Source organism: Ischnura elegans, chromosome 2 (assembly GCF_921293095.1).
Source record: "Ischnura elegans chromosome 2, ioIscEleg1.1, whole genome shotgun sequence".
NCBI classification, from domain to species: Eukaryota; Metazoa; Arthropoda; class Insecta; order Odonata; family Coenagrionidae; genus Ischnura; species Ischnura elegans.
Window position 1 is genome coordinate 136,582,251 of NC_060247.1, and position 12,942 is coordinate 136,595,192.

The 12,942-nt window shown below is 38.3% G+C and overlaps 2 protein-coding genes across 2 annotated transcripts; both read right to left on the reverse strand.

Annotated features, from left to right (window-relative positions):
* Positions 1–1,904: 1,904 nt before the first annotated feature.
* On the reverse strand, positions 1,905–3,783 carry LOC124154675 (activator of basal transcription 1-like). Its single transcript, XM_046528545.1, has 3 exons — positions 3,286–3,783; positions 3,033–3,204; positions 1,905–2,958 (listed from the first exon to the last, which is right to left on the reverse strand). Exons 1-3 carry the CDS (start codon positions 3,485–3,487, stop codon positions 2,655–2,657), a joined length of 678 nt encoding a protein of 225 aa, XP_046384501.1. The 5' UTR covers positions 3,488–3,783; the 3' UTR covers positions 1,905–2,654.
* A 6,491-nt stretch (positions 3,784–10,274) lies between these two features.
* LOC124174153 (ubiquitin-like protein 5) lies at positions 10,275–11,079 on the reverse strand. Its single transcript, XM_046553266.1, has 2 exons — positions 10,739–11,079; positions 10,275–10,552 (listed from the first exon to the last, which is right to left on the reverse strand). Exons 1-2 carry the CDS (start codon positions 10,914–10,916, stop codon positions 10,509–10,511), a joined length of 222 nt encoding a protein of 73 aa, XP_046409222.1. The 5' UTR covers positions 10,917–11,079; the 3' UTR covers positions 10,275–10,508.
* Between the last annotated feature and the right edge of the window lie 1,863 nt (positions 11,080–12,942).

A 12,942-nucleotide genomic window follows, 5' to 3' on the forward strand; every position in this document is an offset into this window, starting at 1 on the left:
GATTATCATGTTTTATTAGTGTTACATAATAGTGTTTTATATTTATTGTGAGCCAAGCTTTTTATTGAAACAGTTGATACCGAATATAATGATTATAAGTATCAAAAAGATAGAAATGTGTGCGTTGTAGTGCTGTATGTGATATGATGAGCAATAAATATGTACAAGTAAGGATAATTTTGCTTTGTTTTCTATATAAATACCTCTAGTAAACCATTTTCCACATGTTTGCGCTATTCTACGCTGACAGTATTTGAAAATTTTAAATGTAGCGAGGCAGGTTGTTGTGTTTCCTAAACTATAACATTTTGAAGTTGGTAACATATGTTACTAATTGCTCGCACGTAGGTATTTGCAAGAATAAATATGTATCATTCACACATTTACCGTAACGTTATTTTCTTTACGATTCTTTACTGCATAGTAAAATTTTTCAATTTTCTTTTTCCACTCCCACATGGTGTATTTCAGCTTTTCGAGTATAAATGCATGTAATACTGACGTTGCCAGTTATGTTTTTCCATACTCATCATGCATTCACCAATGAAAGTAAGAATCCGAAGTGCAAAAAATATGCCATATATATCATCAATGAATACAGCGGCCGTTTGTATACAAGATTTCCTACATCTAAAACATAAAAATGCTTTGGTGTTACGCATTAGTCTCTCCTTTTTCAATGGTATACTATACTCTTTTGAGTGTACTAATGAACAAATATATCTGCAATGGATTTAAATCGATTAATCCACTACCAATTATAATTTCAATGCATCAATTTCTTTTATTTGAAAGTTTAACTTAAATGATGAATGAGTAGCCCTTATTACAAGTGAGAATCGTTTGATTTCCCTCTCGTTTTTTTATTTGAAACAAAGCATTTCTATTGGTTCTTCATGGTATCGCCGGCTTCGGATTCAATATTTTTCATACCTATCTGCTCTTCCTATCCGATACTGAGAATTAGAGTTTTCTCTGGTAGTGGGCAGGAACTGATGTTTTCTCCGCCAAGTTACGGACTACAGTCGAGAGAAAACTACGGTAGAAAACAATTTCTCTGGAGAAAGGAGATTTCAAGTTACGGACTTAGGCCCCTGATCTACTACCAAGGTTACAAATAGCAAACTCCCAATTTGCAAAAACTAATCTGCCAGGAGACATAAATTTAAAGTGATGACGTAGACACCAAGAAAACATCTTCCACTGCATGAGTACACTCCAAAAATATAAATGTATGTAGCAACATGGGTCCACCTCTGTTTTTAATTTTCAATCCAGTTATTCATTCAGGCTTCACCCATATATGAATGGATAATGGATTATAGCAATGGCTTTAACACATTTTTCTGCTAGTGTACCAATGAAACCCTAATAACCCTATGTTATGAACCTATGTACGGTATGGTATTTTTCCAGTCTCAGTGAATCACTTAGACTGATTGAGACCTTCTCCGAAGTGAATTTGCTTCGACTGGGAACTGTAGACATTAGTCTTCCCGGTGTTTCCTGGCAGCATTTCATTTATCCTTTCAAGAGTTTCTCTGCCATCGCAATCAGGTTGAATGAACTCTTGGAATACAGGCTATGCCATGTAGTTTAGCTGTTAGGGTTAGGAATGCCATTGTTTGAGGGCATACCATTGTTGACATAACAAAGGTGTTTCCGCAAACATTTTGAAAACACATCTTGAACAAATTATTCCCATTAATTTGATGGTAAAAAGTAATAATGTACAAGCCCAACACATCAACTGTACAAAGAGGCATTAACATTAAAAAATATTATCCCCATTACCAGACAAAACATGAATAATTGTGCGACTAATGTTTAAGATGAAAAATCATGATGGGTCATTATAACTGTCTGCAATTTTTCTAGGAAATGCATTTAAATACATACGTATATAAAATACTTAGAGCACTGCTGCAAGAGAACAGCAAATTCATTTATTCAACATGAAAAATATTATACATGTACTTGGGACTAGTAAACCCATCAAGACATACATGATGGTTAACATTTCCAGTAGGTGCAAATAGATACGGTTCAAAATACCAGTTTCGAATGTTGCTACTCATTTCATGGAGAATGAAGGAATATGGAAGATCCGCCAAAAATACATGGTTCCCTCATGCAACACTATCTCTGCAGTCATTAACAGTCACTACATGAAAGCGTATACCAATTTATAATACATTTACTTTCAACTCTTTCCTTAAGTCTTGGACACAAATTTAAAAAAAAGCATGGGTTTATTTGATCATGTGTATTCAATGTGTCTTCAAAAATAATAATGGACATCAACCGATCTAGAATAACATAAATTCTAGCCCAATGAAATATTTACACATAAACAGTCCTCCTGTTATCCGCTATATTTCAGTCCAAAATATATGATGGAAGGATCCGTGATTTTCCAAATGGAGAGAGAGATAAATGTACAATCACCCACACTCTCTCAATTCACTTGGGCGCGTCTCGTGTGATTCTGTCTCTGCAGTCAAGCACTTCAAAATTACAGCCCACCAAAAAACGTTACATGGAATATTTGTTTGGTAAAGGCTGATCAATTACTAGCATAACCAATTGGAACACATACCTCTCGAACCTGAATTACTTCGTTACCGCTCGTAGACAGATAGGAGCCAACACTTTTATGTGGCACCAAACCACGATTTGAGCAAGTCAGCCCTATCCTCACCTTCCTCGCCGGATCTAACATCAATCTTAGCACCAACTATTTCACTCTCAGTTTTTCTTTGAGGATAGGGGACAATATGTCCTGAGTCGCCAGCTTCAAGTGCTTTCCTCTTGGACCTCTTCAGTCGCTGGCTCTTTTCAACACTAAGGGCGAAATGCGTGGCCTCCTTTCTAGCTTGAGAGATTTCCAGTCTTAATCGCTGACGGTGAGCTGCTCTTTCATATGCCAGCCTTTCACTGAGGTGAACCCATTTAAACCTAAAGATCAACATTCAAAAATAATATACCCACATATATCTCATAAGAAATTATTCCAATCAATGGACACTTGCCTGGGTAAGTATTTAATATTCCATATGTTGTCATAGAATTTACTCTTTTTCCTTCCTCCGATTGGCTTATTATTTAAACTCTCAGCAACTTCTTTCGCAATTTTCTTCCTTTTGAACTCCACCCATCCTTCGGAGTATTGCTTATTCTTCATCTTCTTCCCTCCTGGTTTTCCTAAACAAGGGAAAAATATATTTAGTACCATTCAAACATGCCTAACCGAGAGTTAAGACGTTGAAAGGTAGATACCCTTACCTGGACTAGAAGGCTGCAGGAAAACACGACCTACCTCCCCAAACATACCGAATATTTCACGAATTTTTAAGACATTCATGTACTTAGGTATAGTAGAAAGATAGATAATACCGGGTTTCCGCTTCTTTAATTTACTGACTGCAGACGAAGAAGACACATCCGCATTTTCCCCATCACTACCGTCAACTTTCCCCATGACCATAGCTGAAAACTGCACACGCCACGAGTGAATAGCAATTATTCATTCAAATTGGGAGATTTGCAATCCAATTAGGAATCACTTGCACCATGGAATAATATTTCAATAAAGTAGTAACCAGCCACACAACGTCCACAGTCTACACTCCTTCACCTCGAAATTCGTCATGCTTGAATTCCGCGAGTTTCATTCCTAGCATTTACAAACAACGTTCCACTCGTGCCATTCCTCTAATCCCAAATGCGGAACGGAGCAACCACGAATATCATCAGAGGATTATCAATTTGCGTTGCAGGAATTGCTGTCGCTTGGCGCGCAATGTAATCAGTTTTCAAAAATCGCCGCTGGTAGCGCTACCGAGCAACCAGACAGTGGCGTAGCCAGGGGAGGGTCCGGACCCCTCCCGAAATATAAAAACACAATTATTTTCCTTCATAAAAGAAAAAATATTGAAAAATTATGGATCTAAAAAATATTTCTTCAATAAATGAAGTTTTTTCGATTGTGAAAAGTGTTTTAATTAGTTTAAAACCCTCTACTTACACCTTGTTAGCATGGTGTTAATACCCTGTTTTTCAAAAATTTTCCCCCCTGGTTTTGGCCCCCCCCCCCCCCCCCCCCGAACGAAATTCATGCCTGCGCCACTACAACTAGATCTACCTTCAATGAGGAAATATACGTGAAAGCAGTGGCACAGCGAGGGGGGGGGGGTTTGGGGGATAAACCCTCCCCAGAGCTCAGAGAAATATTAACCCTTAACCAGTGACGTGCAGTCTGAGCTTGCGCTTCTAAAATTATGAATATTTTCAAAATTGCTATTTCAAAACATCTAAAATCCTCCTGAGCATCATAGCTTAGAATAATAAGGACATAGCACTCTTAAAATTTAACATTCTTATTAAGTATTTATTTCTGAATATTTTCAACTGAATTTCAGTAGCGGTCTGTAAGTACTTAATTTAAAAAATTACCATAGTAAAAATAATAACAAGAGTTTTTTACATCAGTTTTTTGATCATGTTTCAAGTAACAATTTTTACTGAATAGTTGGTTCGTATTTGGAATGCATAATATTAAATATAAGTTTTATAATAGTGGAGAAGTCAAAGAAACAGACTAAGCATTAAAAATGACTTTGCAACGTTTTACGAATTTTTGTTTTATTGCGGTCTCCCAGACTGCACGTTTACCAGTAGTGTAACAAGAATTGCACGTCACTGGTTAGGGGTTAAGTTTAATCCATTTTACTCAATTGGATTGATATCACCAAAAGAATAGTGTAAGGATTAATAAAATATTCTTAAGAAAGCCGTAAAACTCACCATTTTGAACCATCATAAGATTGGTTTGACGGAGCATTCCACTCATTTCTCTAATCAACTAACCTTTTGTACATCTACATGTATGTACCTAACTTCTCTTTCATGTATTTCTTTACATGTTCCATATATTTTGTTTGAGGCGTTTATTTTCCGTTCTTGCCTTCCACTTGTCCCTCGACGATTGTCTTCATCAGGCCATCATGTCTCAAGATGTGGCCTATAAGGTTGTTCCATCTTCTTATTTCGGTTTTCATGAGTCTTCTCTTCTCTCCTACTCTTCATAGGACTTCGTTATTTCTAACTCAGTCAATCAATTTGATCCTCATCATTCTTCTGTCGCACCAAAATTTTGAAAGCCTCAATCCTAGCTTTCTCCGCTGCTGTTATTGTTCATGTCTCACTTCCATATCGGAGCATACTCCAAATGTAGGTTCATATAACTTATTTCCATGTTTAAATTTCCTGCTGTGAGTGGTTATTTCTTTTGGTGAAGTGCTCTCTTCACCTGGGCTCCTCTGATGATTATTTCTTTCTTGCTTATCCCGTCACAAGTAGTGATGGGCTCTGTGCGATTGAGTCAGTTCAAATGTGCGACTTGGCAGATAGAGCTGTGAGGGGAGTGTGTTACTTGCTGAGTCGCGACTTCCCTCCGCAACTCACGACTCCCTCACCTCCACAACCAACTCCCTCTGTGCACTGAAATTGTGCAAAGTCAGACTCCCGGCGTTCATGACTCCCACAGAGCACACTGTGCATGTTGGAGTCGTGAGTGGTAGCAGTCGGACCCCGTGCATACACAACTCCCTTTGCACACAATGTGCACTGGAATTATGCGAGGTGAAGTCGAGACTCACAGCGCACACGTCTCCCTCAGCGCACAATGTGTGCATTAGAGTCGTGAGCGGTGGAAGTCGGACTCCATGCGCACATGACTCCTTCCACAAACATTTTCCGTGTCAGGCTCATCGCACGCTTGACGGGTCAAAGGAGGCACATGGCACTTTTTGCAGGTAACCCATTGCTCACCTTTTCACACCGCTTGAAAGATTCTCCTGATTCATTTTCTGGGTTTTACTCTAAAGAATCTCATATTACCCTTATCATAATTCTCTCTCCTGCATGTTCCATGCATCGTGAAAGAAAAATAGTAGAAGATGCTCATGTAAAAGTTTTTGGAAAAGGCAAATTTATGAAAATATAACAAGAATAAAATTAAAAATTTTTCTCAAACAAACAACCAAGATTAATCGAGGAAATTAATTATAAATTGTTAACACGATCGTGTAGTTTCTGAGAGAATATTTTGTTAAAACAGAATGTTTTAAATTGTCATCATCTCTTAGCACAGGAGACGGAATACATTTTCCATCTTCCATGAAAGATATAATGTATCGGCATAAATGGTTCCTCAGTTATATCACTTGTTAAACATTTTAACTTTGTAACACATGATTGATTTGAAATCAATTTTTCAAATTATGATCTAGGAAATGTTGCATTTTATATGTTTGTTAAGAAATCCTCCCCTCACCAACTTCCCCTTCTTCCACTCCCCTCAACCCAGAAATACTTTGCTGAGTTGCACAGTGCAAGCGGCTCTCTGGAGTGTGTTGTGAGCGGAGAGGCAGCTCCACAAAAAGTCGTTTTTGTCATCACTAGTGATCCTGCTTCCTTAATAACAGAATTCATTCAACTCTATCCATGTCTGCTTTCCTATTTTAATGTTAGCATTGTCTTCTTCTCTTCTTGTGTCGATTTTGAAAGCTTATGAATGTCACGACGTACTCGTGACATTCATAAGCTTTTTTTAGTTTATTTTTCAGTTCATTGCTGTGAAAATGGCATCCGAAAATTGATTTCTTGGAAAAAATTTCATATTTCTTGCTGCCCAAAACCTAATTTTGTGAGTTGGACATCGAAAATGATAATCATATATGCTCACATGGTCCTGTACTATACGTAACAGTTTGTTTTCGTCACCCTTGGTTTTCCAGAAAAATATTAAAAGATTCCCAAAATCACCAAAAAATACCATTTCCAAAAGATTAACACAACATTTCTTCAACTTTTATCCAATAGATTTATTTTTAACTCAGCAATTACATAAAGTACTATAGTTAGATTCAGAATAATTAAACTTTTATGAACTATTGCCATCTATTCTCCTGTGAAAAAATAAAAATGGTGGACCCTTCCCATTTTTTCTGGACAAACCTTTTCTATTTACTTTACTACTGTAATATGGATCAGTAGCGCAGCGAGGGGGGGGGCTTTGGGGGATAAACCCCCCCCCCCCCCCCCAGAGTTCAGAGAAATTTTTAAGTTTAATCCAGTTTTCTTGATTATATTGATATTACTAATATGATAGCGTAAGGATTAATGAAATACCCCTCAGAAAGCCGTAAAGCTCACCATTTTGAACCATTTATATTACAATTCCACAATTTACTAATCTCGCACCTACCGCTTATCCTCGTGGGTATACCAAATCCCCACACACCCCCGAATTAGTTGCACCTAAACCTCCCCCAGCTTTAATTCCTGGCTGCACCCCTGATATGGATACCATGAGGGTCATTTCTCTTGCATATGAATGCTAGCATTGAATCTAACCACGTATTTACATTGTTTTTAAAGTGGGTTTTTATGTGCAACATTACAAGAAACCCGTCAGATATTAGATTTTATGGAATAATTTCATACTTTCAACTACCCTCGATGCAGTTTCATTACTTGGATTACGAAAATAATTATTATATATGCTCACAACGTCATCTATCACATCTCCCTTGGTTACCGGGATAAAAATGAAACAATTCCGAAAATCACCGAAAATATCAATATCCAAAAGATTTACACAGCATTTCGTCCACTTTCACTGTCAGGTGACCGAAGTCTTTTGAAATTAGCAATTACATGAAGTACTGCATAACATTTCTGAAAAAGTAAATTTTTATAGCTGCTTTCATTGATATTCCCACCAAAAAAAATGTCTGACACTTCCCATTTTTTTCGGACTGACATTATCTATGTATTTACTTTGATTCTCCCAGAATATGCAAATTCTGGGGCATACTCCTACAAGTATTCCCGCGAAGCTGCGGGGCGCCACCCTTCCCCCCTGGCCAGCAAAGCTGGCCCTGGATATTCCGATACATAACACTCAAAGGAGTGTGCCGGCAAAGTTGTCTGCAGCGGGCACTACCCTTCCTCCCTGGCCAGCAAAGCCGGCCCCGGAAACGTTATGGCGCACTATATCATAGACCAATATGGGTTCTAATATCTGCTGGTGAAGAAGGTGAGGGTTGTGTAATATTTCAAACCCTGCCGTGTGAACGGCGGTGAAATATACAAGAATTGCCATGAGAAAAAATTCCCCTGGACCGGGAATCGAACCACGGACCTTTGACTTTCCGGGCCACTGCGCAGACCACTATGCTATCCAGGTTCTTTAATTCACATGGCAATTATACCGAGGCTCTTGGTACTAGGTGTTAAGCCCTCGCGGTACATCAAGGATGGCAACGCGAGGGAGAAAGGACTTCCAAGAAGCCACAACCGGTTGAGAGCCTCAAACCTGCGCTAAAGCCGCGCAAAGCGGTATGTGTAATATTTCAAACCCTGCCGCGTGAACGGCGGTGAAATATACAAGAATTGCCATGAGAAAAAATTCCCCTGGACCGGGAATCGAACCACGGACCTTTGGCTTTCCGGGCATAACAAACAACACCGGGATGCATGAATTCTGTAGATGTAATATGAAAAACATCAAAATCCATTACATTAAGTTTAGGGATGTGGCTTGGTCACGTAGTAAACTTCTTGAAAGATCCACCAAGGCAAAAACAATTCCAGGAACAAGAAATTTCCATCATTTTGTGCCTTTATCAGATAGAAAAGTCGCTGCAAAGTTCACTGGCCTGGATGATCAGTACTGCATTATATTTGATTTTTGTTCTGAAACAGTGGATTTCCCAGATAATTTGGCTGTTGGTTCATATGCAGTGTGTATTTATAGCAAGCCGTGGTACATTGGAGCAATGAAAGCTTTCAACCACGAAGATGGTGATATTTCAGTTAAATTCATGACACCTAAAGGGCCCTCACCTTCATTCTCTTGGCCAGAGAGATATGATGTTTGTCGTGTGCCACAAGGGCACCTATTGTGTGTGCTTAATTCTCATGCTACCACTAGCTCTAGGAGGTCATACTACTTCTTGAAGGAGGAAGTGTACAACATAAGAAAAAAATATTTAGACTTTGTGAAAAACAATGAGACATCTTAGAATGTGGACAGCCAGTTAAAAAGAGAAGGCTCACTTTCAAATCAATTGGTAAGGTCATTAATTTAATTTTACTCTTTTTGCCTAAATTTCCAATGATATAGAGTGACTAAATGAAACATTGAAAATAAGCATTAGGATGAAGTACCTGTGGAATTTCTCAATTCCAATGATTTGATGACGGTTCCCTTTGACATTAGATAATGTACATTCCTGTGTTGTAAATACATCTGGATATGAAATGTATTTGGTCTTTGGACACAGATTAAAAGGTATGTAGAATGTAATAGAGTACAATGGATCATGCAGTTTTTTTATTAAAACTCCCTCTGCTCGAATAGTTCTGATAGCACGAAATTAGCAGTAAGTGGGGGAGTACATTCACATGATTGCCTTTGTGTTTCCTACACTAAGAACCAGTAGCATACAATATCTTGAGATAATGCATGATCCAATATTGTATAATCATGATAGTTGTTTAATCATTGAGCTTATATTTCCTCCAAATTGTGTAATTTCTAGGTGCCTTGAAAAAGAGCCATTTTTTTCCCGTGAACATGAACAAGTATTTTTTTTTACTAAAAGCAGCGCCGGACTCACGATTTTTTTTCATCAGGATCTTTGCTCATACATTAGTGATTACTTTAAACTAAACCAGGAGTCTGTACTCGCATGGCCTTTCCCTGTGGATGCTGATAATGAAAAATAGTGCAAGGGAGATTTTTTTGTAAACTTTATTTTTTTGCAGCTGAATTACTTCATGCAGTGAATATCTAATGATAATGGTGGGATCATTATGGACCACTTAGCATTAGAAAAAAAAATCATGCCTTTTCATCTCACAGGAATGGAGTTATGGATGAAAATAGAAATCAGCATGCGTTGCACGTTGCGGCACTTTAGGGGTCACATCCAAATTTCAATTGCTCATATTTCATTAACAAATGACAATTGGAGGCTAAAATTGCACACAATTTCTAATCGTACCAAAATGTATGACCATGGTAAGTTTCATGGAAATCCGAGTCGGTGGGTGTCATTTGGTCAAAATATTGGTTGATTTGATGTGGAATGACCCCTACTTAACTACTAAAATAATTACGGGAAGGTGTAGAAAAGATTTTATCGTAATAAATTTACGTCATTGATCAGAAATGCGTTCGATGGTATGGATTATAACAATTCTCAGAGTTAATTAAATTTATTAGATGGAAAATATATTAACATTTACAGTGCGAATGTAATTAATATAATATACCCACATTACTTATGAATGCTACAACGCAATGCAAAAAACTTTTCACACAATGTTCATTGCAAACAAGTCCGTCCACAGAATTTACCATCATTATCGTAACATACACTTTCATCACATTACCATGTGGACAACAGAGATTGGTTATCAAGTTGAACTGGAAGTCACTGGTAATACAGCTCTAAATTCATTCCATCGTGGATTTCATCTGATGCAGCATTAAGGAAAACAAATACCACATAAATGCTGAAATTAAAATATGAAAGGAATAATGGGGCGCTGAAGCATGAAACGAAGTCATCGATTTCCCATCAGGTTGATGATGATCCAATATACCTCTACAGGCGTACTTCTTATAATACAGAGTATCATCACGCATATTGATAAAGGATACAATCATGAAGCGTGATATGATCCTTGAAAATAGTATACCACTTCTTGAGCACTATCTTCTCCCACCTGGTGCCAGTTTGGGCAGCAATAAGTTTTTTCAAATCCCCAATTGTATCGTCAGGGTTGCATTTCACTCGCACTTTCTTCCCTAATCGGTCGTTGCACGTGACTTCCAACATTTGGGAGTTGAATTTTCTTCGGTATAGGTCGCTGGGAATAAATACTGTCGTCAATCTTCACTGAAAACCAAGAAATTTCTACTTTTCCAGATTTTTCTGATATTACACTTCGTTTACACAGCCACTCAAAACTCCCAAAATATCCACTGGAAACAATTGAAAATCGATAACACAGGACACTGGCGCGCAAATTGTAACTTTTGGGTATTAACGTAAGAATTGAATGTTATGGTAATTTAATGCTAAAAGTGGAATAACAAAAAAGATTATGCTTAATTTAACCTGGTTGAATACACATGATATTCCAGATTTGCGCATTATGGATATTAATAAAGAAATATTTCCATACGAAAATTTTCATGAGACCATTTCTGTGCTGCTTCAGCTTGTAGAGGGAATTTATTTTCATATTTTCACGATATTTTAATGTAATAAAATTCTCAACTACAACGATCTATCATTACCGATTTCCATGGACTCTGACAATCGTTATTCCATTTCCTTACACGACGCCATCCATTTCCATGAAATCAATCTTACTCGTCCCTCTATATAACTCCGTTTTCAGGGTTCACTGCAGTGAAATGTAGCTGCCCCAGTAAAATTTACTTATTTAACTTGCTATCAAACCATTAATATTGGTAATCGAAAATGACAATGTCCACTATACAAGAATTGCCATGAGAAAAAATTCCCCTGGACCGGGAATCAAACCACGGGCCTTTGGCTTTCCAGGCCAATGCGCAGACCACTACGCAATCCAGGTTCTTTAATTCCCATGGCAATTATACCGAGGCTGCTGGTACCAGGTGTTAGGCCCTCGCGGTCCATCAAGGTTGGCAACGCGAGGGAGAAAGGAAATATTACAAATACCGCTTTGCGCGGCTTTAGCGCAGGTTTGAGGCTTCTTGGAAGTCCTTTCTCCCTTGCTATGCCATCCTTGATGGACTGCGAGGGCTTAACACCTAGTACCAGCAGCCTCAGTATAGTTGCCATGGGAATTAGAGAACCTGGATAGCGTAGTGGTCTGCGCATTGGCGTGGTAAGCCAAAACTCCGTGGTTCGATTCCCGGTCCAGGGGAATTTTTTCTCATGGCAATTCTTGTATATTTCACCGCCGTTCACGCGGCAGGGTTAGAAATATGACAATGCCCACTATTTGTCTTTGGGAGAACTTGTATTTCTAGGTATTACCCAGAATGCTTGTCATTTTACTTACTTACATCTAATCTATATTTATGGTGTTCATTCTTCTATGGACAAATATTCTTAATTAATTGAAGCAATAAGTGATCATATATGAGTGTGCTTTTATTGGTTAACTTGGATTGCACTTTGATGGTAGACACTGAAGTGAGAGGGAAAATGGGGAAGGTGCAAGAAGAGCATACTAATAGGACTCGTGGACAGATCCATTCATATTCCATGAACAAATTCATGGAATATTTCATCATCCACCGGAGAGGGAAGGAGCCGTCACCTATCCCTGAACTCAGGGCCGGCCTTAGGGCGGGGCGACCGCCCGCACTTTGGGGGGCCCGGGTTCGTGAAAAAAAAAAATTAAAATATATGATAGTTTTGAAAACGCAACTTCAACTATTATTGTATTTTTAAGTCCGTGCTAGACAAAAAATAATATTATGAAAAAGGAATAATAATGCAGTAATTTTTATTGTGCAATTGCGTTTATCAGTACAGTACTGTGTCGTGTGAGTGATATTTTAAGTGAAGGGCCCCACACTGAATGTTCGCCCCCAGCCCTGCACCTGCTAGGGCCGGCCCTGCCTGAACTGCTTGTCCCCCACTCTGACCCTAGGAGTATCCTCCCACACCAAAGTGCATATATACCTCCTACCATCTTCCCTCCCCATAATGTTGGTCTAGAGGGAAAACAGAAAATAGGAGCAAAAAATATGCTGTACTACAACATAATATCATCAAAACATGTCATATCTTCAATAAGGTTTTTAGGTGTGTCCTGATATCACCAGTTTTTATTGATATCAAAATAACAGGAAAAATGCCA

Bases quoted from the DNA above. Each gene is read 5' to 3' on its own strand.
- LOC124154675 (XM_046528545.1), bottom strand. From the start codon at position 3,487: ATGGTCATGGGGAAAGTTGACGGTAGTGATGGGGAAAATGCGGATGTG. The intron at 3,205-3,285 runs GTAAGGGTATCT...TCCCTTGTTTAG, and splicing joins CCTGCAGCCTTCTAGTCCAG to GAAAACCAGGAGGGAAGAAG. The intron at 2,959-3,032 runs GCAAGTGTCCAT...GTTGATCTTTAG, and splicing joins AATATTAAATACTTACCCAG to GTTTAAATGGGTTCACCTCA.
- LOC124174153 (XM_046553266.1), bottom strand. From the start codon at position 10,916: ATGTTGGAAGTCACGTGCAACGACCGATTAGGGAAGAAAGTGCGAGTG. The intron at 10,553-10,738 runs GTATCCTTTATC...ATGCTGCATCAG, and splicing joins TCATATCACGCTTCATGATT to ATGAAATCCACGATGGAATG.